The sequence below is a fragment of the Taurulus bubalis genome, assembly GCF_910589615.1.
Source record: "Taurulus bubalis genome assembly, chromosome: 15".
Taxonomy (NCBI): domain Eukaryota; kingdom Metazoa; phylum Chordata; class Actinopteri; order Perciformes; family Cottidae; genus Taurulus; species Taurulus bubalis.
Genome location: NC_136603.1, coordinates 10,044,332 through 10,070,959, shown reverse-complemented (window position 1 = coordinate 10,070,959; position 26,628 = coordinate 10,044,332). Strand labels below are relative to the sequence as shown.

At 39.1% G+C, this 26,628-nt stretch overlaps 1 protein-coding gene across 1 annotated transcript in view; it reads left to right on the top strand.

Moving 5' to 3' along the window:
* erbb4b (erb-b2 receptor tyrosine kinase 4b) overlaps positions 1 to 18,488 on the top strand; it is a gene marked incomplete at both ends in the record, with an annotated part of 274,023 nt that extends 255,535 nt beyond the window's left edge. The window contains 8 exons of the mRNA XM_079231242.1: positions 4,489 to 4,644; positions 7,449 to 7,524; positions 9,224 to 9,370; positions 11,268 to 11,365; positions 11,684 to 11,854; positions 15,396 to 15,645; positions 17,555 to 17,683; positions 17,818 to 18,488. Of these exons, the coding sequence (XP_079087368.1) occupies positions 4,489 to 4,644; positions 7,449 to 7,524; positions 9,224 to 9,370; positions 11,268 to 11,365; positions 11,684 to 11,854; positions 15,396 to 15,645; positions 17,555 to 17,683; positions 17,818 to 18,488 (1,698 nt within the window). The remainder of the gene's footprint in view (positions 1 to 4,488; positions 4,645 to 7,448; positions 7,525 to 9,223; positions 9,371 to 11,267; positions 11,366 to 11,683; positions 11,855 to 15,395; positions 15,646 to 17,554; positions 17,684 to 17,817) is intronic.
* Positions 18,489 to 26,628: the final 8,140 nt, after the last annotated feature.

Sequence of the window (26,628 nt, the reverse complement as noted above, 5' to 3'; positions counted from 1 at the left end):
TAATGGTAATGGTATATGGATAATGGTAAAGAAGAAGTTACAAGTGAAGGTGACAAATAGTAGTAATTGGTTATGGTATGGTGGCCTGCTGTGAGATCCAGGAATAAATTCCTTTTGTGTCGCTATGGGGACAAATCCACCGTAAGGGCCATCTTTCCAACTCCAACACATGAGGCGGATCACCTAACTGAAGAAAGAGAACACACAAGAGGGTTATAGAGCCTCTGTAGGATGTTCAATCTCATTAGAAGTGTTTCCTCATGAATAACATTGAATAAGGATGAATCACTTGATTATAGATTTGTGTGTGTGTGTGTGTGTGTGTGTGTGTGTGTGTGTGTGTGTGTGTGTGTGTGTGTGTGTGTGTGTGTGTGTGTGTGTGTGTGTGTGTGTGTGTGTGTGTGTTTTGACAGCTTCTTCTGTGTGTGACTGTGCGTGCATCTGCCTTGCTAGAATAAACAGCAGTGGGAAGTGCCTTTCAGTGAAAAATGGGCACAAGCTCTTCTTGCTGTTCTCCTATTGATTTAATCTCCAGCCCTTTGCCACCAGCCCCAAATATGTCTTCACGTGACTCTTTGAAATAAGCATAAATAACCATGACGGGAGGTCAGAATATTTTCTGGGACAGTCGTAATTTCCCTGACTGGTGAGAGTGGTTAAGCATCTAGCATACAGACCTGTAGCACTGCTTAGGCACTTTTAATCTTCCCTTCTTTTTGTTCAAATCTGAATTCCTTCCATTTGTATTTTTGTGTTATTTTAATTCAAAAGGAATCTGTAATGTCTTCGCCCACTGCAGCAACAATAGGCTGTTCAAAACACGGATAGCAAAGATTGTTGAGCAGAGTTGTTGAAGGTTACATTTAGGCTTTTTTTTTTTTCATCGCTAGATGCAAAAGTATCAAGAAAAACAAAATGTTATATGACTGTGAAATGTAGAAAAGCCTTGTACCGAGGTTAGTATAAAAACTGGTGACAATTGAATTTTTCTGAAATTCTGTGTGATTCAAAGCTTTGACATTTTCTGCTCCCAGCATGGAGATTATTTCCGTGGCTTGCTTTCCTATGTGAAATCTCCATGTGCAGGGTTTAGGGCACGGGCCTGATCCCTACTGATTGGAAAGCAGCCCGTGTCTGGAGGTCCGATCATAACAGAGTCTGTCTCAAGCCCATGGATTTTCTCTGGTGGCAGGCTTACCTGAAATACAACTTCCACTACTGGCATCTCCCTGGCTGTCGTATGGAGGTTTGCTACAATTACGAAAGTCTGGCAGTGAGTTATTCTCATCATGTCCACATGGGAGGGCAGTAAATGAAAGCAACCGAGTAGAAAAAGAAAAAAAGTTTGTTCCTCACGCACGTCTGCAGCCACTTCCCACTCTGCACACTTCCATCACCTCCCCCTCTCAATCTCATTGTGCTGGCAAATTAAAATTCACGGGTTGCCAAGCCATCCATTCTCCCTCCTCTGCTTAATTGTCTCGAAAATTGAGGAGATTACCGAGTGCGATTTATGTACAAATAAGAATCTGTCAGAAACCTGGCAGTGTATAGCAGGACATATACACGTACACACACACACACACACACACACACAAACATACTCTGATGATTTGGATACTGTTGGCAATGAACTCAGATCCCAACCTTTATCCTTTTCAATTATACCCTTTCTGTGTATTACACTGAGCAACACATTCTTGCAAGAGCTGGACAAATCACACAGAGAAGAATATAAATCACATCGGTGGGTTTTGATGCTGATTGTCATCCTCTTTGTCTACATTAATGTTTCTTTGACCACAATGCTCCCTGAACTTGGAATATAAGCTCACACTACAGCACAACCGACACCATTGTTAGTGCCAACAATATTGCCATCAGCTATTTTCTCAGAAGATCACCCACTTTGAATGTGATCAGCCGATTGAATGGTTATCAGCGGATATCAGCTTCACAGATGCCAAGTATTTTTTGTTGCCGAAACGTAAAGATGGTTTGTCTCAGTCCACACAATTAAGTTTCACTTTCACAAAGTAGTGGGGCAGTTTTTTAATAATAAGCACCTATAACGCCCACTTATAACATTAATAATAGGTGAAGAGATTAGGAATCAACTGCTCAGAAGTCTTTAGCAGTTGAGGTCATAAACCAACCTGAATATAAATTTGTTAGATTGCGGTAGCTAAATTATGGAAACAGACCTTTTTCGGTGAGGCACTTAATAAGCAAAAAAAAGTCTTACTGTACATTTATCACCAAGCACCCACTCGTTGTTGGAACATATATTTTTTATTAGTCATTTAAATGAAGCTGCCAGAAGTTCATAAATCTCGTATCAGTTTAACATATTTCCAAGTTGGCAACAATGGTTCACAGCTGAGCTAACATTTGGCACACAAGAGCATATTGAGCTTGAGGCCAGAGATAATACTCCTCCAAGCAAACATAAACTGCAGTTAATGTCGTCCATACTGTGTGCTATCCATAAGAGAGGGCCATGCACTTCCCCATGTGTCCTGATCCCACTAACCGTTGGTGGCACGTTTAGTTTAAAGCGTCAAGGGATCTGGCACTGTCTCTTTCTAGTTACTAACATCATTGCTTTATATGGCATAGTTTGGTTAGTATTGTAACAAAGAAGTACAGATACATCCTCCCCTTTTTAATTAAGCTTCCTCACTTCATCTGTGAATCTATCAATGTCATGAGGAACTGATGAAACAAAGGTTATGATATTGTAACCCTGGGTCTATAAGCACAGAAAGACTCTACAGGACTCTGTGGGTATAATACTATCCTTCTATCACGCACACACATTTGCCCACTGAGAATTTTTGCACAAGCAGAGCCGGCCAATCAGGATGTGTCGACCCAAATATGTGCTCACATATATAAGGCAGTACACAGTGCTGCCTGCTATCCGACACAGCAAGCAGCAAAGGAGCGACCGGGGTTTCCTTCACTTAGAACGAGGACAGGATCCCTTTCAAGTAGATCCGGACAACTTCTGTTAATGTGATGTGGCTTCCTGAGATGTCTTAACTCTTGTATGCATTGACTTATTTAAATTAAGGGTGAGTGAATCACGTTCAGATGTATACATTAAATATCCCAATTACACAGCATCCTCTGGTACATTTTCAAACATCAAACCAGAATACATAATATGAGAGAGAGCGAGAGCGAGCATCATTACTTTTTTGCCTTTATGCCATTATGATCTTTTCTCGGTTCCTCTGTCAACTTCTTTCCACTCTCGCCATCACACACACACATGCGTGCACACACACATTCACAGGTGTATCTCCATTCAAGTTGCATGTTCGTGTGGTTTTGTGTGTAAATGAGCAGGTGTGTGCTGAAACCACATGTTCTCTCCTGGGAGGGAGCCAAATGAGGCAGTGTGATTATAGCCTTACCAATGTAATCTCACCTCTTACTGTCGCCACTCAACCCCACATCTACCCACCCTTCCTCCTCTCTCCTCCTCCATCCACTCCTCCTTTCATTCCAGCCACTCCAGCTAAATCCAATTTGTTATAGTTTCAAATAAGGCCATGTATTTCTGTGCTCTTGCCACTTGAAACAAAGTGGCTTCTGTTATTGCTCGTCCAATTTGATAGTTGAAAGTTTTTTTCCCTCATCTTTCTTTCTCTTCAGGTCCCATCTTTCTTTCTCCTCAGGTCCTGGCATTGACGCACAATACTCAGTGTAGACTCTAGATGTGGGCACAAGATGCAGCAGCGGAAAAGCTTTCACACAATTATACAGAGCTGTTCTTTTGGAGCTTGAGGACATTATTGACATTTTGAGTCAGACCAAACTTGTTTATATGCTGACCCTGATTGACGCCGCAAATAGAAATACTTTTTTAATTTGTACATTTTATTTTAATTTAAGTCTTTTTCAAGTGTGTGTGAGTTCAATGGCTCAATTGTAGTCCACGTTTAAAGCTCCAAGAGGATTTTAGGGGGCTCTATACTCTGAAGATCCCCGAGAAATGAATTGTGTAGTTTCATCAAATGGAAACTTGTCGGAACATCTACTAATGTCAGACAATTGTTTTTGCCTTGTTGAGGCAGATAATCAATGTCTCTAATTGTTCAGTACATGTGTTAAATGAAATGTTTAACTCCAACATGCTTCCCCACTCCGATAGGTGTTTTTGTCTTTGTTGAAAACCTGCTTCTGGGTTGATGATGCTTTTATTGCATTGTCAAGCATTTGGCAATACCAAAGGACCTTTCCACATTCTAGTTGTTGATAAAAATAGCAATGTTGTGATAATGGTGATGACACAAATAATTATAGAAATTCTAATGGGGTCTTGATGATGGAAGTGATGATGAAGACAGATGGTGATGTTGAACAGGAGTCAGACTTGCATGTGTGTGCTTTCTTTATGCCAGTGCACGCTCATGCCTGCAGATAGGTGTATTTTATGTAAATGAACTCGATATAAAATAATTGCTGTGTGCGTTGCAGGGGATGATGTATCTTGAGGAGCGTAGGCTGGTCCACAGGGATCTGGCCGCCCGAAATGTCCTGGTCAAATCTCCCAACCACATCAAGATTACCGACTTTGGTCTGGCTCGGCTGCTGGATGTTAATGAGAAGGAGTATAATGCTGATGGAGGAAAGGTAAAGCATGTCATCACTTTGTAGCACGTCATTTACAGTCAGACAAATAATTCCACAATTTAAAAAAATAACTTGTATGTCTACATTTGACATCTTACACCCAAGATGTTATAAAATAATTGTAACTGTTTTAAGTGGCAAAATATGCAGTATGTATATATATATATATATATATATATATATATATATATATATATATATATATATATATATATATATATATATATATATATATATATGCATATATATATATATATGCATATATATATATATATGCATATATATATATATATGCATATATATATATATATATGCATATATATATATATATATATATATGCATATAGCTATGTAATTTATCGCCCCAGTAACTAATATTGTTATCAGTATTGGTGCATCAATAAATATCATAAATCACAAATTTGCATACAGTACATAATTTGGGTCCTTTTCAACACTCGCTTCGGGAAGTAAAAAACAAAACGATTTATTGGTCAAATTTGTTTAATTTCAATTTCATTATTCTGTTCTAAATATTTGAATGAATTATGTAGTAGGAACAGCAAAGTATCTAGTGGAAATTGTAATATATGTAGGAGTACTGCTAGTATTATTAAACCAGTACTGTACTGGCTGGTATACTCTACTGTACTAATAGTGTAGTACCATTTGAGCCTGCAAGGAGTGACCTTGTTCACTGTTTTTATTATCTTTTGTTTGAGAGACAATGAATTAGTATTTTGGATCATACCATTGGCATGTTGTAAAAGACAACAGCAGACATTAATATTAATTAGGGTTGTATATCCTGAGGGAAGAGCTTAGCTCATTACAAAGGACAGTTTTAGTGGAGTCATTGAGATTATTTTCTGCTCTATTGAACCATTTTATTTACTTTTGGGCAATGGAGATCTCAAAACTCTATAAATGTAGTAAACAAACACGTCTTTGGAGGTTTCTGTACGTGGCCCCTTTTTTTGTTTTGTTTTCAAACTATTTCTTCATCTTTTCTCTCTTAGTGAGCATCTTAGTGAGTTCTCTCAATTTCTGAGCATGATTCATTGATTTCACTTCACATTTTGTAATACTTTCCCTCACAACCCTGCCCTCACACTCAAATAGCCCCTGCTTGCGCTTGGATTTCTGCTCAAAATGTAAGATTGCACTGAATATATTGTTTCTTGCACATATGTCCTGCTCTCCAGCTTCAGCCCTTCTCCTCACACTTGGGCTGCTTTTGTGTGTTTGTGATCTGCTCTTAAATTGTTGTGCAATAACCCTGTAAAAAGTCCTCAACCAATAGAATGCCAGGTGTAGTGTTGACCGATGTTTAATCCCTGCCTCAGGTAAATCTGCTGTACTGCTTAGAGTAGAGTATTCCTTTTCACTATTATAGTAGCATGCTGCTGCAGTCACTAACCACATAAAAAGGCTGGTGCTGCACTGGTTGGCAACACTTCTTAACAACATAAACCAATTCTTACTGGAATGTGCGGCGGCTACTTTTGCCACTAAGTGTAACTTGCTCCACTGACTGTCACCACTGTTCGGTCCCCTCTAGAACACCAACAGGAGGCTGTTGCAGCTATTATTGTCAAATAAAAAAGTATGAGCGGCTTGCTGGTACGTGTATTAACTGACCTTTTATTCCAAAAGTGGTAAAGAACGCAATATTAAAAAGATGGTTACACCCAGTGGATGAACCAGATTAAAGAGTAACCACCCATAAGGAACTGCCTAGTAAAGGCAATGCACCCGTAACAAGACAGGGATCCTTTAATTGGTCAACACTACACCTGGCATTCTATCGGTTTGGGAATTTTAACAGGGTTGTTCCACAGAAAATCCAAGAGTAGAGGAGAAATCTGAGAGCGGACGATTCATTAGCACACAGAAGAAGCCTGAGTGTGAAGAGAAAGGCTGAAGCGAGAGCCCAATACATTGGTGAAAGCAATGATATATCTGCAGGCGACCATGCATACAGTTTCAGCAAAAGCAAAGCAAATCCAAGTGCAAGCAAGAGCTATTTGAGTGTGAGGACAGGGTGTTGAGGGAAAGCATTACAAAATCTAAAAAGTGAAATCAATGATTCATGCTGTCAAATTGAAAAAAGGACAGGTAAAAAAGCTCAATCCTCTCATCCTCCTTTCTGGTGTTACTTCTTTGTTAGGTTAAGGCAACACCCGTGCATGCTTAGGTTTAGGAAAGAAAAGATTGTAGTTTGGGTTTAAATAAGTCTTTTTTTTAATAACTTTACTTACGTAATCTACATAATTTAAAATAACTCAACTTTGACTTTTGGGATCACACAAGACATGGACACAAGTCTAGATTAAAATCCCATGTTTGACCCATCCATCCACCTCAACTTCTTCCATACACAGACTTTGATTACAACGTATTGCTGCTGAACTTGGGAACTTGTGTGTCCACCATGACAAAGAATCCTAATTGATCCTGACTGATTCAATGGGCATTGTTTTTGTCGTGCTGCAAGGTCATTTTTACAAAGTGCAATTCAGAGGCGTGGTCATTTCATATATATCTGGCTTGTGTGTATGTTTGTCTTCTGTTTCATCAAAACCTTATTTTCCTTCATTGTCTCATTTCTCTCATGGTTAACATTTTTTCAATTCTGCCTAAACATTCATACCGACACCTCACTAACAGATAATCTAAATGTAATCTAAAATGTGTATCATCAGTTTCCTTATCAATTGTATTTAAGGGAATGAGAAAGACATATATTATTTGTAATGCCAAATATTGCATCATATATAATGTACTGTGCTTCTACCTGGCAGATGCCCATCAAATGGATGGCACTGGAGTGTATCCATTACAGGAAGTTTACTCATCAGAGTGATGTTTGGAGTTACGGTAAGCTTCACATTTCTTTATTTATCTTTTAAGGAACCTACATTCAGTAGACAAACCATTAGAGCCACATTATGTTCATATAAGAGACAGATAGGATATATTCTTCAGTAATTTACCTTTTAACGTGACATTAAAATACCTCTATGCAAAGTGACTTATGATGAGTGGATTAGCAACAAGAGTTTGATGGACATAACAATTGTCTAAGTGCATGAAAATAAATAAGTACTAGTATGTTCAGTGCTAAAGGACTGAAGTGTTAAAATGAAAAATGTTCTCAAGCTTAATGGGAAACGCCTTAATTATTATTGCAGATATTAATTCATGATTATGGTTGCTTTAATTGTGTGTGTGTTATGGTCATTTACATTTTAGTTTTTAGATTGTATACATTATTGTAGGGTCAGAACAAAGGAGAGCCGTCACTGAGATTAGCAACCTCATGGGTCCACTGAGCCCATCATCGAGACCGAGAGGCGCAATGGTTGCAACAGAAACCACAAAAACAAACGCAAGACTGTATTAGTAATAGGCAGAAGTATGGAAAACACATGTTAAAAAGAATATATCAGGAATGCTGTAGATTATGGATGCAAGTTAATCTTGTGAGGCATATGCTGTGCATTACGTGTACAATAAACTCCAGACTGCTTCCTTGACAGGCAGGTAGTGTATAGATCTAAGGCGGCTGCAGCAGGTTTTGCCATTGCAGCACTGCTGATGAACAAGTGAAGAGTGTTGATGATTTCTTACTACCTCTTCAACTGTTTGAACATGTGGGCATCACAGCCATCGTAAAATGCAAACTGGCCGAGCTAAGCCTTTAAATCTTTGTAAATCTCGAGACCAACCTTCTCCATTATCCTTCAGCCTAATGAGATTTGTATTGCTTTATTTAAAATTTTAAAAAATGCGGTTCAAGTTACCAATGACTCCTAAAGTCATTGAACAATGATTACAAAAAAATGCAAGAGGGGTTGTATCAAAGAGAATAATGTGTGTTTGATTAAAAGTATCGGTATGGTTTAGTGCACATGTCCCCATGGTCCTCTATAACCGGGGGCTATTATACTGCTATCTTATACGGTGCATGCATTCTGCTTACCACTCATTAGCTCATTAACACGGACATGATTAAGGCTGAAGAGTTGTGAAAGTTCAGATTGACTGATGACTTTCAAGACTCTGATGAGTTGCTCTCCTCAACTCATCTCCTGTCCTCAGTTGACATGTGTTCTCTTATCTTGTCTTCTCTTCTTTCCCCTTTGTTTTGTTGCTTCCTAATTTTGTCTCTCCTGTCTCTTCATCCTATCCCCTCTGATCGCCTCTGCTCTCTCTCATCTTTGCTTTTCCTCTTTCTTCTTTTTCTTCTTTCTCTCTTCACTTTGCTTTTTTACATCTCCCATTTCTCTTTTCAACTATTTCACTTCTTTCTCTCCCTATGTCTTTACGTGTCTCTTCTCTGCGCTGTTGTAAAACCCTCTCTTCTTAACTCTTTAATCTTTACTCTTACCCTTCTACACCCTCACTGCATCTCATCTCGATTCTACTCCTCTGTTCTTCACTTGTCCTTTTCCCTCTGAGAATCGTTTCTCTATCTGCTCGAAATTACTGAGCGCTCTTCTTTTTTTCTCTTATATTTACATGATTCTTCTTTTTTCTTATGTCCCTCTTCCTCCTCTTGTCCTCTTCCTTTTAGGGGTAACCATCTGGGAGGTGATGACCTTTGGTGGGAAGCCTTACGATGGGATTTCCACCAGAGATATCCCAGACCTGCTCGAGAAAGGAGAGCGTCTTCCGCAGCCTCCCATTTGCACCATCGACGTCTACATGGTCATGGTCAAATGTAAGTAGATGGGTGGGCATAATACTTTAAAGTCCTTACAACATAACATAATCAAATAAAACACTGCCACAAACCACAGCCTCAAAATATTACAATGCAGCATATTTCCGACAGTCTCAACTACTATTGATATTTATTGAAGAGCCTCTGTGTAGGAGTGTATTGCACATGATTTCCAGTTTTTTGTTTCTATCCATTACATTTGATTTTTTTCTATTGTCAGTGTTACCGTATGAAACACCTCTCTGATGGCAACAGTAATGGGAAATCCTTAAAAAAAAATCACAGAGTTTTGGGAGAAAATAAATTACAGTAGGAACTTGACCCCAACCACCAACATGTTGGTATCATTGGCTGGTCACTGCCGTCATGCCGTCAGGCACTGGGGTCACAGGTGGCGTTGTAACCTCTGGCCACTGCTACCAGGACAAAGGCTCGGTGCCAGCGCTACCCTGGCCTTGTCCTGGAGTCTCCAAGCTGCAGCCTCTGACCCTCACTGTCACCTTGGCTCTCACTGACATCCTGATCCGGTGCCAACCTGGCAAGCAGACACATGCGCACAGCAGGAAGAGGTCACAGTCACCTGCCTGTTATCTGCCTTTCTTTATGCACTAATATACATGCACAGAGCTCATGCACCCAAATACACAGACTCATGTTGCATCACGCACATGTGGTGGAAATGCACTTCCTGATATTCAGGAGCTTTACTGGTATTAAACTACGTGACAAGATACAAGATAATACTTTTTACATAATAAATATTTTGTATGTGTATTTGTGTGTAAAGCCACACCCCTCTGTCTTCCGATCACTTTCTCTTATTTCCCCGGATACCTAGACGGGCCTTACTCGGGGCCAGATCACATGATTGCTTTGGCATCATACCCATGTGTTCACAGAGAACTTGGCAAAAGAGCACATTACTCCATATGGCCATTCTTGATGAAACAGTATTTATCTTTCGATAAAAAACTTCATTAATAATTGTGTAATTGTTCACTATGGATTAAATTAAAAAATATTTTGAAGTGGGTAGTTATATCAGCAAAATTATAATTAAGTTTGATTCAAAAAAATGCACCGACAGGTTATCATAGGTCAGCTCATTCTTTGCTAATGTGATCTAAAGTGATATAGAGATACATGTCTTGCTATTATTATTCCTGTAACTCAAAATTAAATTTTCAACCAATCCGTCGTCCTCCCTACCATGGCTGCATAAAGAGAAGCGGCTAGAGAATTGGAGGCGGTGCCCATTTTCCGCCCAATTGCATCACATGTGGACCACTATGTTTGGCCACTATGTCTAATTGGCTCTCTTCCTGGGGTGTTGCTTCTTATGCACACTTTATTGCGTTTTACATTGGATCACTTTACTTCCTCTTTTATTTCTGCAACAACTATAGCTGCGTAAAGTGTTGCAGTTTTACACTCATATACAGGGCCTCCAACTAAGCTGTTGTGTTTGACAATTTGGGAGTAGGTTATTTTAGGCTCTAAGGAATTACATCAAAGTCAAATCGTAAATTGTAATGAAAACAGCATTAAAACAGGAAAGAGCATGGCTTATATGTTTGACATGGTCAGAACAACACAAAAGTGTGAAGAATACTTTACTTGATCACCACGTACCTACTTACAGCACCTTTCCTCCCACAAGGCGCCGTTAAATTAATTGTGACTCAGGAAATAAAGTGATCTTAATAGATGTAGATGAGGCTGGTGCTTACCTCAGAAAATAAATAATATGAGGCAAAACTTAAGCATGTTAATAGGGTCAAATTGAAAGTCAAAGCCTATTGGCTAAAATATAAAGCATCCATAGGTTTAAATATCAATACCTATATATGTCTTTAGAACCTAGATCAGACACTAACTCAAACATATTTTTCAGGCTGGATGATTGATGCAGACAGTCGGCCCAAGTTCAAGGAGCTGGCTGCAGAGTTCACTCGAATGGCTCGAGATCCCCAAAGATACTTGGTCATCCAGGTAGGTCCATGTTGGTGACGTACTACAAGATCTGGATTACATGTCTACATTTGTCTTTATAAGTCATATTTACCACTTTGCTTGTGCATGTGTTATTTGCTTGTGCATATGTTATTATTCTGATATTTTCATAATAACTTAAAATAAATAAGAATAATAAAATAGGAATGGGGATTATTTGAAATATATTGTTTCCATCAAGATGTGAAGAGCCTTAAATTGTACACAAGTAAAACCTGATTAGTTGCATTATTTCTTTAATCCCTAAATACTAATACAAATTAATGAACATGTGCATCCACACACAACTTTATTCAGGGGGACGACCGCATGAAGCTGCCGAGCCCCAATGACAGCAAGTTCTTCCAGAGCCTCTTGGACGAGGAGGAGCTGGAGGACCTGATGGATGCTGAAGAGTACCTGGTGCCCCACTCCTTCAACATTCCACCACTGGCATACACTCCCCGCGCACACATGGACTCCAACAAGGTATGCTCTTTATTAAAGAATCTCCAAATTAAGGCTTTTGGTCTTTATTATTATGTATTATTATTTATTTACCTATTTCCATTGTCACTATGTTTAAAGATATAACATACTGTGACTTAAGGAAAATCTTTCTGTTCATGCCGTCGTAATAGCACTGCCACATCGCCAACGTGCTAGTAGATGGTAGTAATGAAACATTTCAATAACATCTGAGAAAGGCTACCGAGTATAGTATTGGCTGATGCAACAGTTCACTAGAGGCCTGTTCATTTCAGTTTGTCATATATATATGCTGCGACACACTCATTTCTAATTTCCATTTCAATGGAAAGTTATTATTCAAGGTTAAAAAAAAGACTGACATTTTTTGCTGAGTTGTTTACCATTAATAAAAACAATGTTGTTGTAGGTCCCAAAACGTCCATGTTACTTTGGTATTGCTAATGTCCAGTAATGGTTTAGGTGATATCTCTCAGTCCAATGGCTACACATGTGCATATCAGCAATTTTAGTCAGTAAATCAGTCAGGAAGGGTCAATAAAAACAAATAAAGATTACACAACTGAACTCATCCCATCATAATTAAACACACAACAAAATACATATAATCAATACATACAGGCTAACATGTCTCTCCTGTCAGCCCTTGAATTATTTTGTATTCAACTTAATACTTGGTTTGTTTATTTTCCCTTGTAGAGTAAGTTCGAATTGAGTTGCTCATCTTTTCATTTTACATGAACTGCTCCTTACTCAGAGTTCGTTTTGAGTGTATAGCAGCAGGGTGATGGAAAAGGAGACGGTATAAAGTCAAAGCAGTCATTCAGATCATTTCGATGGACTCTAAAGTGATGTGGGAATACATTGTCTCAGCATGTGCTGCAGGACTCTCCTGTTCAAGCACAAAAGATTGAGAACTTAAAACTGTCTCACACAGCTTTCTCAGTTTCACACTCATCTCCCTCTTTCTTTCTCTGTCTGTTTTCTTTGGTCTTTCTCCATTGTGAAGCGATGGTAATGGAATTCTTCAAAATTGTGGTGGAGAGCCAGATTCCCTCTGTTCTTAAACTGTTCAACTGTTCAAATGTGCACCGTCTATCTTTGGACTTAAATCTATCATAAAACCAGTCACACAGCCAGGCAACTCAGCCATTTTGGATTCCAGTATCCCCCTGTGTTTGTGTCAGGATAAAAACGCCTTCCGAATGCCAATGAGAGACATGACTCCTTTTCCAACTCTGTTTGGTGCATTTCAGGGGGTGAAAGTTTATTCATTCGCAGAATCTTTTTTTTCAAGATAGCCTTCACTGTTTATGGTCTTATTTATTGGGGCTGATACTGAATTAATTTGATTAATTTCCTAGGGCTACATTCATCCACATAAATCATGTAGATGATTGTAATGAACTCAATTATTTTAGCCAATTAAATGCAATATGTACACATAAATATAATCTTCACTTGCATGGTAGCATAGCTGAAAGTGCTTTTCCTTAATTTACTCACTCACACACACACACACACACACACACACACACACACACACACACACACACACACACACACACACACACACACACACACACACACACACACACACAAACATACACACATGGTTGAAAGTACTGTGTTTGTTAGACCATCCATTTTCCCTCCTGCCCACCATAGGTGGTCTTTCTCCATAATACTTCATCACAAGCGCTGCCCGTTGCATAGTTATGCGGATGCGTTTAATTTGTGGGTCCAACACGAAATAAGAATCCTAAACAGCAGCAGCGACTAGCTAGCCAGTTAGGCACAACAAAGAGACTCATGCACTTGAGGCCGGCCCAGCAATGTAAACAAAGCACGGAGAAGGTCTGGTTTCAACACACAGAGGGAGAGCGACCTCACATTATTCTATATCTTTACATTGCCAGTAGTTGATGCTCCCATATTAATGCTCCGAATCCTAACCTTTTAATATACTGTCAGTTCAGAATTTGCAAGAAATAGTGATCGCAAACACTGTGCCGCCATAAGCTCCCTCTGCTTTTTACAGATAATTATTTGAATAGGACACTTTATTCTTCAAAATATGTGAGTGTGATGTTTCACTTCCCTACAGTTTACCGTGTTTCCACAGTTTATTTATTGAGTGCCATGATGGGCAAAAGAGTTTGAAAAAAATAGTGCGACTGACCTTCATGTTCACTTTCATGTGTTCTAAAGACATGAGGTTAGTGGCGGCATTTTCTGTTAAAATACGAAGAGGAGGAAGAAGTGTAAAGGAGGACTGGTAGAGAGTGGTTTAATCATTGCAGTTAAAGGGAAATGAAAACATACTATAGCTTTTATTAATACCTTTTGGTTTAAAGTAGAGACCGCTGATAATGAAAATGAAATGCAGTTACAGATAGAAAGTTAATGGAAAAAGTCCCTTTCAAGCTATAGATAGTTTTTGGGCCTTTGTACATTATAATACTATAGCATCAAGTACTACCAGAGTTTGACCAGGACATAGCAGTAGTAGAACTTTTATTTGAAGCTGCTGTTTGCTGCAACTTTGTGCTGATATCTTAATACATTTGAGAATTGTACTGCCAAAACAACTCCACAAGCTAAAAATAGTCAAGAGTCCCACCAGTGATTGACCCATCTCTTATTTCTAAGAAAAGGCTATTAGAGTCTGACTCTTCGTACAGGCCTGAGGCACCACTTTCTTGTGCTATACTGGATGCCAAAAGTCATGAATAATTGGGGTAACCTGATAAATAAATAACTATAAAAATTGATAACCAGACATTTGATTTACTATAAACCTGCACCTTTCTCGCAAGTCCAGAAATCCATGAGCTTCAGCCCCCTGTGTAATTCTTTAAAACTTGCATGTTTAAGGAAACACAAGTGCAAGAGGGGGGAAAAAGTCATTATTGTATGTCTCATTAGTATCATTACAGACTGCTCAGAGACCATGCAAAGGAGAGTAGGCGAGGGAACATAAGAACAGAAAACGCCTTGCTGGATTCCTGGGATGAAATATGTCAGAATAAATGACCCAGTGAGGTTCTAAATATTCCCTTTTTGTTATGAGTGTAGACACAAATGCTCACAGCAGGACTGGGCTGATATGGCTACTTTAAGACTTTGCTGCATGAAGCCTTTTAATTAAAATCCTTTTAATTAAATTGTCCTTGGCAGTCATGCTGCCATATCAATGTGTGGCACTGCTGTCTCTCCTCTCCTGCCTGTCACATTTACATGTTACAGCTGAACAATGGTACAAAGAACACGTTTTGAGACTTGAAGCACAAATACATTTTTGAATTTACAATCTGTGTATGGTATTCAAGCTTTATTATATTTGTTTGTACTTTACTTGTAAATTACCTGCTTTCAGAACCAGAGTATAGACCAAAGACTGAAAAACAGCATTTATTCACTCACTTGGTGAATCAATTTAACTTTAATCATAGAATAACAGAAAAAAAGCATTGTTATAACTCCCCACCCCAGTTCTCTCAACCCTTACTTAACGCTCTCCCTCTTCTCCTTCCAGCAGAACCAGTATGGCTACCAGGACCCCAGTTTCAGCATGGAGGACATGCTGGCTAACCTTCCCAGAGTGGTCTCTGTTCCACCAGTGTCTGGAGGCTGCCTCCCACCACAGGACTTGTCCTCAGGTGTGCAGATTGGTGGTGGATTTGGCCGTGGCATCCAGGACGACCCTCGCTGCAACGGAACCCTGAGGAAGCAGGCCTCGCCAAGGTCAAGTACCCTCGGGCCTGGTTCAGCTCTCGCTGCAGGACAAGGTAAAGCAAAGTGGTTTCCAAAAGTTGGAAATACTGAGGGGAATAGCAATCTCCTCACTGTGTGTCCTTAATCAAACCAGTAGGTGAGCAGAAGACATTGTGAGACTGATAGATATTGCAAGAGTAACAGGGACTATAAAACTAAGACATCATTGTGCATTAATGACATTTGACTAAAGTTTGCATGTTGACTTTCTTGCTACAGTCTTAATATTCAGGTTGTGTTCCCAACTATGTATACATCTGCACAATGTTTAGGAAAACTGCCATGAGTAAAGCAATATCTGATTAAGCGTTATGCTGCGTTCACACCAAACGATAAAATTGATAATATTATCTGTAGTCCCACAACAGCGTCTGAATGACGACTGCTACCAGCGCTAGTGTGTTTGGTGTGAACACAGCATATGACATTTTTTTACCATCTCTCAATTATATTCCTCTTTACCAGTGTTATTTTATTGTTTTCACCTTACGGTAATATAGACGCACAAATGTTTAGTTTTTTATCTCAAGGTGATTTAATTTAATTGATTGATTTTGTTTTTATGCTTCCTTAAATCAAAGTGATACTGGTCCATTATACTACTCCATAAACAAAAAAACAATCAAAGAATATCTAGATATTTTTTGTGACTGAAGGTAATTGAGAATTTTTAACCAAACATGTAATTGATTTAATGTCACAAGTTGTCATCAGTTAGATCATAGTTTCAGTAAATTGTATGATTAATGTATAGGTTGTTTCTACACCTTTGCTATTTTCCACAATAAAAAACTCATTAATGAAAACCACCTTCAACCAAGTAGACAGGCTCTCTCCCTTCCTTGACTGAAGCTATCGGCTGTGACGATGGATCACTCACCAGTAGAGGATCTAGGAGATGAGGACAAAAGGCTAAGCTCGTATCTAGCAGCTGTCTGGCAGTACTGAACCACATATTACACCTCTCAGGCAACAGGAGGGAAGCAGCAATATCAGCTTCAAGTTCTTTTGAAAGACAAGATTCTTTGTGCCCATTTATGCCTCCTTTACAGACTTGTTTGTGTGGGAAAATGAGATATTGAGCCTTAAAAGGACCAATATACAAGATTCAGAGCATTGATATGGTAGTAAACAACTATTTGCGATATTGAGTTATGTCTACCTGAGCAGTGAATGCAGTCGTGTTCCCTCTGTGTTGTTAAGCGAGCTTCTCCTTGCTTGATTGACATGCCGTGCATGTGAGCGTGCACCGCTGTCTAGTTACATTGGTGGCTACATCTGATAACGTCGTTCAAACCAAAAGCACATTTGTGAAAACTTAGCGCCCACCCTCCGGTTTTCAATCAGGTAAATACTGTTAGCTCTATCAGCACATTTGCTGTTAGCACAGTTATCTACGGGGCATCGGCTCATACGTTGGCCATGTTGAGAGCTGTTCAGAGGCAATCCAAATCCTCCCAATCTCGTATTATGCACCTTTTAAGTAAGTTGTATAAATAAAGGGTATCTACTCGCTCTACATTAATTGTGTGAATTGTGTGAATTGAGTGTCGAATAGAGGGGATGCCTCTATTCAAGCATCTATTTATTGGTGGCAAATGAATAACGATAAATAATAATAAAATATATCTCGAGTCACTAAAACGCCCAAATCTCTATAAGAAATGAAGAAGTGCTCGACATCAGCCAGAACCCAGAGAGATTAGTCACAGGACAACATACTTAACCCTACTCACTACCATTTAATAGATTTCATCGAAAATACTTGACGCTTTTTTATTGAAGAATAACTAAAGGACTAACTAAAAGGATGATGCAGATAAATAGCACACATATTTGTATTGGATCCTCTTTTTCGTTGAGGTACGGTTCAAAGTACAATATTTGTAATTCCTTTCTTTCATCCTATTTTTGCTTCCCAAGGTGGAGGGGAGGACAGTAATGGACAGCGTTACAGTGCCGATCCCACCGGTCTTTTATCTGAACGAGTAACAAAAGGAGACAAGGACCAGGATGGCTACATGACTGCCATGAGAGACAAGAACACTTCAGGTTACTTTGAAAGTTTTGAGAACTATCGCAGACTATTGTATGCGTATATATTACTTTTTAGTGGCTGCAATAGCTACAGTTTCAAAAGAGATGAAAAGATGTTAGCTAATCTTACCATCCCCCTTGTGTTCTAGACTATCTCAACCCAGTAGAGGAAAACCCCTTCGTCACACGGCGTAGGAATGGCGACGCCCATGCAGTAATTGATGGAGCGGGTTGCCACACCCTGCACATGTCTGGAGCTGCTGCTCTCCCCAAGAACCAATCCACCCACGGGGAGGACGAGTATATCAACGAGCCTCTGTACCTGAATACCTTCCTTAACCCTGGAGACAAGAACGGATTGGCCGGCGCAGTCTGCATCTCTGGCCCTGGGTCCTCTGCTGCCCAATCAGTATCGCAGACAGTCAACCCATCAACATCAAGCCACCCGGTCTCCTCCTCTGGATACGTAGTTCCCCCTGGCCACCTCCCTCACCCATCGTATCCATCACACACCATGCATTCGGGGCATTCAGGACACGCTTTGCACTCAGGCATCACCAGCAGCACAATCATGTTTGATAAGAAGGGCAAGAAGGCTACTTTTGACAATCCGGAATACTGGCAGCACAGTCTACCACCGAAGTCCTCACTGCACAACCCTGAGTACCTGCAGGACTGCAGCACACGCTTCTTCTATCGGCAGAATGGACGCATTCGCCCTGCTGTGGCCGAAAACCAGGAATACTTGTCTGAGGCTGCTATGAAAGCTGGCAATGTGTTGCCACCCCCTCCATACAGACAGAGGAACACTGTAGTGTAGTGACCAACCTGTAGCACAATAGAGGGATGAATAGAGGGAAAGGGATAATGATAAACGGACATTCAACAGTCCTCTTGTTTTCATGCAGTACTTCTCAACCTGGGGTCTCCTCTCACTCTCCCTGAACACATTTCTCTGTTATGTCTGATTGCAAGTCTTTTAGTCTTACTGTAAGGTTCTGCCTTTTATTGACAGGACTACAATAGCAGTCACTGACAGCCTCACTTGACAATAAAACCATCTTTGTTTTGCTCCATATTTGGCCATGGAAGCAAGTAGACATTTCTCTTTGTGGTTGGTTCTATTCTGCTGCACACTGTCCTGCCATGTTAAGTATCAGAACAGCACCAAAACAACATCATAAAAGAAGAAAGGAGATGTTTCACCAGAGAAAGAAATCGGAGAAGTAAACTAAGGCTAGCCCAAAGAGAGGATTATCGCCATGACCATACATGGTTTTCTTTATACACCCATCAATTGCTGTCCTTTTAGCACATTACCACTGAGATAAATGCACCATTGCAGTGTGTGCACATGCACATGGAGTTTTGTCGTGACTTACCAGCAAACCCGCAGTCATGCTGAAGATCCCAGATGTGGCTTGCATGCTTGCCAACATGCTTCCTTTACTTTTACATGTTGCTGGACTAGTAATGGAATTCAAACATGTATTAGACACAGCTCATATCATGCCTAAAACATGTTAACATGCCTGCAGCCTTGACACACCAATAACATCCATGCATTAATTCATAAGCAAATACACGCACAGCGACAGATAAGCTTGCTGCCACTCATTTGACCTTGTGCTGGAAGACTGTGTGTGTGAAGGATGATGGCAGTCAGTGCTGCAGTACAGAGAAAGGGTTCAACAGGAAAGTAAATATCACTGTAGTTTTATGGAAAGCTGTGTACCTGCCAGTACCTTGTGGAAAGCATTGGACAGATTATTGGCCTGGCTAAAGTGGGATTTAAAAGGTTGATCACTCAGAAGATATTACTTAACTTCCCACGTCCTTCTTGTTCCACTTTCCTCCACAACAATTTGCTCCGAAGAGCAAGAAAATCATCCACTTCAATATTACCTTCATAAGATCATTGTAACCAGCATCTTGAGTGACATAACCAATGGTAACTTCAGTGCAAGGAATACTGTTGCAACGGAACTGGGGGCTTGTAAATGGACAGATATTTTAACAGGGGAAGAAGTATGGTGATTGTGTATATAAAGGGAAAAATATAACATTTTGGAATCTGGATCAGAACTTTTTTTTCTTTTTAGGAATCAGGGAACTGTTTTTCTTTGTCACCTTGTCTTACACTAGTTCTTACGCAAACAGCACAGACACCGGGCCACGAAAGAGCATTGTGGTTGTGGCAAAAAGGCTAACCCTGGAGTGCTGTAAATAAGCAAATTATATGTCAATTACCAGACAGATACAATGCCATAAAAAGGCTTTGTGCACCGAGCTTTGACTGGAAGTACATCAAAAGACACGGATAAATGTTTTTTTGCACCTCTCTGTGTCCATACTATTGTATGTCATGAAAGCAGAAAAACTGACTTTGACCACGTAGTCACGACTACAGGGCCTTGCTCTGTCACTTAGCATGAATGTGGAACAGGAGGAGAGACTGTCTGAGACTGAAACGGTCCAAGGCGGCCTCTTCCAGATTTTTACCATGGAATAATATGATAAAAAGGGACACTTTATTTTCTATTGGTATTTGAAATTGATGGTGAGACAATACAAATTATAACTGTATTCACTGATGGCTAGCTTTTTGTACTCATACAATACTGCCAGATGCCACAGTAAACTCTGATGGAGACCACTAGCATCTGTCGTCAAATGACTTTGAAGCCTAATTCAGGATCGGGTTGATAATTTAATGGCACTTAAAGCTCTTACACAGCCAAATTACTTTGCTGTTATTTGAACTCTAAGCGGCAATGTTGTCCTTTTATCTTTTCCTCATGTTCCAACTATAATTTACAGTGAGACGCTGAGGCCTCGTGTTATCTGTTTCATCAGGCATTTTACTAACAAAGGAGCACCCCCACTCTAAACAATATCAAGGTAGTGAATGGTTGGGTTTGGGAGATACAAAATGTGTCAATTTTTCAGTATTGTTTATACGGAGGTCGTTATTCCTTTGATATCTCTAATTTTACTAGACAGGCAGATTTACAGGATTTTTGCATCAATGAGATGAAATACCTTGATTGTTAAGATATTTCATTAATTGAACCAAATGGGTATTCCAGACAGTTTTGGGACTCAAAAGAGACCAAAATTGAAGAAGTCCAAGTCTCTACCATGGGTTAAGCTCCAAGAACACAAAGTCCAACAATCCCTATAATGCCGCTCTATTAAACTCAATGCAACTCAATTCATTTGACGCTTTTTATCCCCAAAACCCAACAATCCTGTACCCTTGTAACCAAAAACAGACATTTCAATCTATAATCAGTTTCTCAATTGAATTTCTAGTAAATGTACTATGATTTGACAAAGTGATATATATATATATATATATATATATTTTTTTGTCAATACCGCCCACTTTGAGGTGATAATATTAGGAATTAGGAGACCGACTAATGCCTGTGCATATGTCACTGCTGACATACCAATACACAACCACTGTTACACAACCTTGTGTCTCTACACTGAAAATACCAGGAAGAGGGAAGGTTCAGACATGCAGTGTTGAAGATATACTTTCCAAAACACAGATCACCCTGGCACAGTGTTTTCTCCCCCTCTCAGGTTTTATGAGGAACAATAATCATCCAGTTGAGCTCCAGCTGAGGCACAAGTTGCCAGATCGTAACGAAATTCAGATATCAATCCTAGATTGATTAGTGTCGTCACACTAGACGCACGGCTGAAATGTGCAACTCAACAGAAATGTGAAATCTATGGGTAAGGGCAGCCTTGGTTTAAAGTCAGTCTTAAAGAGTTAAGTATAATTGACATTGCTCTGCTGCTAACCTTATTTAGCTACCTTAGATCTGGACTGTCACACTATTAGAGATCTTTATTGATATGCTGATTATTGCTGAGTACGAACTCACACTTACAGTATGTATACTGTCTGTTTAAATGGGTGCAAGCGTCCATTTTTCTTTTTTCTTTTAGTTAAGTCAGTTATGTCTGTCTATTTTTACCATCAACCATAAGGTAATAGTTGTCGTGCTTGTACTACTGTGTGGCCATGTGTTTAAGTGCAATGACAGCAGAGGAGAGTCACCCAAAGGCTTCGTAATGGATCTCTATGGAAAAATAAAGCCAATCTTCTGGAGGAGAAAACCTGCTGGTGCTTTTAGCCAGCGAGAATCGCAAGGGGCTTTTAGCTTTTTTGAATGCTAATTCATCCACTTTCCCTTGTTGTTCTGTGGGGAAATCATGTTGCCCAACATCTCACCCAGTGCACCAGCTGAGAAACCGTGAATGACAGGCAATAGGTTGTAATCTTGCAGGGGCGGTTACAACTAAGGTATTAGCATTCCAGAAATGTTACCCGACCAATGCATCAATGTTACAAAAGCTACTAGGAGGTGCAAGTGCACTGTAACTGGCAGACGAGACCAGAGTAGATTGCCATTCTTTCTTTCTCCTCAGAGGTGACTGTAAAATTGTATGTAGCAAACACTGTTCTGCAGCAAGAACAGTGAAAACTGAAAAGCAGTTGCGTGTTGAATGAATACAAACCAAGACTAATACAATCTGGAAAGAAAAAGTGATTGTGGTCAAATGTTAACATGAGTCATAGTTTCATGAGAAAATGTATTATGTTATATGTCAAGGTGAGCATTAAAGGTACAGTGGTCATTTTTTAAAGCGGCACAACAGGCCCTTTTCACAGGAGCCATTTTGACATGTCATAGCTGGGTAAACACAGGTGTAGTTGATCAAATTAATTATGGACACAATCTATTTAGTGTCACAGCCCTTCCAGTGAGCCAGCATTCACAAAACCAGGGACCTGGCCAATTGAAATGGAACTGGGCCAGAATTAATATTATTATGTATACCCGTATTTACCCTGCAATTACATGATTGTGTTGAAAAGAATCTTTAATTCCCTCTACTCAAACAGTAAACAGGCCTTACAGTGACAGTTATATTCATGTTGTGCATCTACTTTTTTTTGGGAGAGCGGTTCATTTCATTTTCACAAACGCTATGAGTATTGCAAATTATGTTTTTATTTCTTTTCGGGGAGTCTAGCTAACAACTAGCTATGTCCCAACTCAAGGGACGTTTGTTTGCCCTTCAGAATAACTAAAGTCCAATCCCAAACAAGACCAGATTTAAAGGACCAAAACAATAGTTGGTCAGGTGCTCCTCGTCAACCCATTAAGCTTCTCCAAGTGTTGTGCCAAGCATTGCCCTTAGACGGCCTATGACATTTAAATACCAATGGTTAGGTGTGGGAGGTTTCATGATTCCTGACTGGACAGTATGACAACAAGTGGCAGGTTAGACTCTGTTAATAATGTAGCTTCCATTTATAAGCCCTTGGGATTAACATGTCATGGCTGCAAAGTAGAACAACCAATGGAATGCATAGCTTCCATTATTTAGACCATAGTGGGTTTGTAATTGGTTCAGTTCATGTGATATGATTTATATCTGACAAATATTAACTTGTACTAGCTTTACAAGTTGGCGAGGTTTGCCTGACTACTCGGGTTGAAAGCTGATTTAAACTGATTGGTTTTGAATGCAAATAATAAATCAGTCATGTCCTCCAAAGCAAAGGCAAGCTTCATATGTAGTCACATTTTGTGGGGCCTTTGAAATGGGACAGCCCTTTTTGGACCTTTTAAGATGTATCTGACCCAAAAAATGAAGACTAAGGAGGGGTCCAGCCCCTGAACTGGGACACAGTTATTGTATTTATAAACTCTGGTCTATTTAACTTTTGTATGCTTTGAATAATCATATCACAAGGACCTTTTTCACAGCATTGGTCATATCAATCCACCTGTGGTCTAAATGGACTTTCTGTATTGGATAAACATCAACATTACTTTTCAGAAAACCTTACTATTAATAATTCAGGTAGAAATAGTTTTGGTGAATACTTCCTCAAGCAAATACATGTTGTTCAAAGGGAAACCATAAAGCAGCAGACAAACACATCTTCTAATATTTTAATAGAATGAAACTGTGTACGTTTGTCATACTCTGATTTTACCCTGTATCATATGCATATATTTTACCATGCCATGGAAACTGGTTGAGTAAGCACAGTTTACAATGTATTGAATTGATGGTAAAACTGTAACCAAAAGACAAAGACGTTCAGATAATGGGTCATCCGACAGTTTTACCATTGTTAGAAAAATAACAAATGAAATAAAGGTGAATAGTATTTTTATAGGTAGGTGAAAGGTGGCCAGGTACATCTGTAAATAGGAGAGTGATGCTTCTTATTCCCAGCTGAAGATATTTTTGGGGTTTGTTTTTATTTCTCTTTGCATCATTGCAATCTTAGTGCTCTCTACTGAACTTTCATTAATTTTGTTGGGGAATATCTTTGTCTGTCTCTGTATGTATATAAATATGTATATATTCAGCATATATACAGTCTATATATATATATATATATATATATATATATATATATATATATATATATATATATATATATATATATATTCTGTAAATGTAATTTGAAGAATGAACTCTTGTCACCCTGCCCTATCAGTTCCCCTGTGATTGTGTGATTGTGTTTTCAGCACAATTTTGTGATTTTGTGTTTTGACCTCTACTCTTGCTCACTTTGTAGGAGTGCATTTTTATTTTGTGGGTGTAATATACCTCCCCCACCCTCCACGTTTCTCTCAGTATTATCCATCTCTTGAGATTTTTTAAAAGATTTTGTACACTCTTAAAATGCTGTTGCAATACTAATGAATATTCAATATTTCATCCCCTTTTCTTACAGCCTTTCCTAACCAATGTTATTAATCCACCAGTGTCACTTTACACCCTGTGTTTTAAGGACCTATACTATATTTCCTTGAGTAGTTTGAATAGTTTCCATTTGCACTGAGCACAGTCATTGTTTACTTTCAGATGATGTTCAGCTCTTCATTCATTTGGGGCAATACTGATTGAATGGTGTAGCAATATCATGTTACGGCCCCCAGAGGGATTTAATGGTGTTTGGGAGACGAAGTGCAAGACAGTTTGCATGGATTGGATTGATCGTATGAATTACTGATATTTGCTTGTACAGAAGTTTGTACGTTAGCTTTTTTTGACCTCATCAGGACTTAAATGTTAATTATTTTCCAGAAGCCACCGTTTAACAGGACGTTGGTATTTCCATTTCACAGGATCTTTACAGACTTGTTGGGAGTTTGGCCCATTTGTCACCTTACTTATTATCTGATGTGAGGACTGGCACCAAAATCATCATGTTGAACAATTTTCCTTGTGGCTCGTGATCAAGCAGTTCGTCACAATACTGATGTCAAGTGTTGCTGATGCTCATTAACTGAGGCTGAATGGTTTGTTCAATTTACAATCTAAACCTATCAGGGTTTTATGGATGCTCAATTTGACAATTTGAATACACTGTAAATTGTAATTGATATTTAAATTGTGGAAGACAAATGCACAACCTGTGTTGTTTGTGAACTAAAGGTTTTGTGCTGTTTTCTGATAATGCTGTAGACTTTACTGAAGACGAATACTACAATTTTGATTTAAAAATTTACGATTTTAACCAGCATCAATTTTGGATTATTTTTCGTCATCATTTTTGTATATTGCTTATCCCCGACAGAATACTATATGCCCACTGTACAGTTACCATTGGAAAGTGTATGGGCATTTGCACGGATGATTTCGGCACCAATCCTGTTATTTACAATATACAGCATTTACATATACATTTGGTAAAATGGTCAGTTTGGCAAGCTTCTCAAAAGTCAGTGTGTTTGTTTAAAAGTACATTCAAGTTTGTTAGAAAGAATATTCTATCATAAAAAATGATAAAGTATAATTGCTTTGTATCAGAATGACTGAGAACAAAGTTTTATAGACATCATCACATATTACCATTTTTAAAAGATAATCTTAACTGGTTAATTGACACATTTCCCAAGCTAGAACATTTAAATACGTATTCCCTCTGTTTTGTTACATGAATCTGTCAAAACTATATTTTTAATTCAATATGAATAAAGATCAGTCAATATTTAAAGTTGGATTGTGCTCATTTTCTAGTGTTGTGTTATTATGAAGTGGTACAACTAACAACATTAAGGTATGCCCCAGAGGAACCCCGATGGAATTATAAACCAGAAGAAGATTTGGACACTGGACTGGAACCCAAGAGAGTATATTGGGGTATACACTTGGGGCATACCACAAATGGACCACAATAGAGATGCAACTTGTTTGCAAGGAATTCTGATGTTGACAATGATGGTAAATAAACTGCATTCATCCAGAGCTTTTCAAGTTTTAGCGACCACTCAAATCACTTTGCTGCACAAGCCAGCGTTCACCCATTCACAGGAGCGATACACATTCACACACAAACTCTCAGGAGAAATTTGACAATTTGGGGTTCAGTACCTTGCCTAAGAACACTTTGACATGTCTACTCCAGGGGCCAGGTATCAAACTACCAACCTTTTGAGTAGTGTGACCTAATTCAGTGTCAATCTAATTATGGAAAAAGGACCCATCCTCAAATTGTCACCTCAAATCTATTAGTAGTTTTGCAGGAATAGCAGATATGGGAAATTCATTCAACATTCAACAAGTGTTGTTGGCTTCAGTTTGGCCATCTATCTTAACAATACTCTCAATGGGATCCAGTGCTATTTCCAATTCAGCTCTTAGAGTTTTGAGGGCTCTTTACACCTCCTTATTTCAAATGTCCACCCGTTCTTGAGTAGTTCAACCAGACACATGGGAGTGTTGTGTAGCCTCTAGTCGCAGCATGACATCTTCATTCTGCCCAGATGAGTCAGGGCTGCAGACATCTCTCATCATTCAGCAGATTATGCCTTTAAGTTAGAAAGAACAAGGAGTCCGACTGTACAGTAGCTCCACTCCCATCACCACAACATTTTTCAGACAATTGTCTTACACATTAAAAGCTA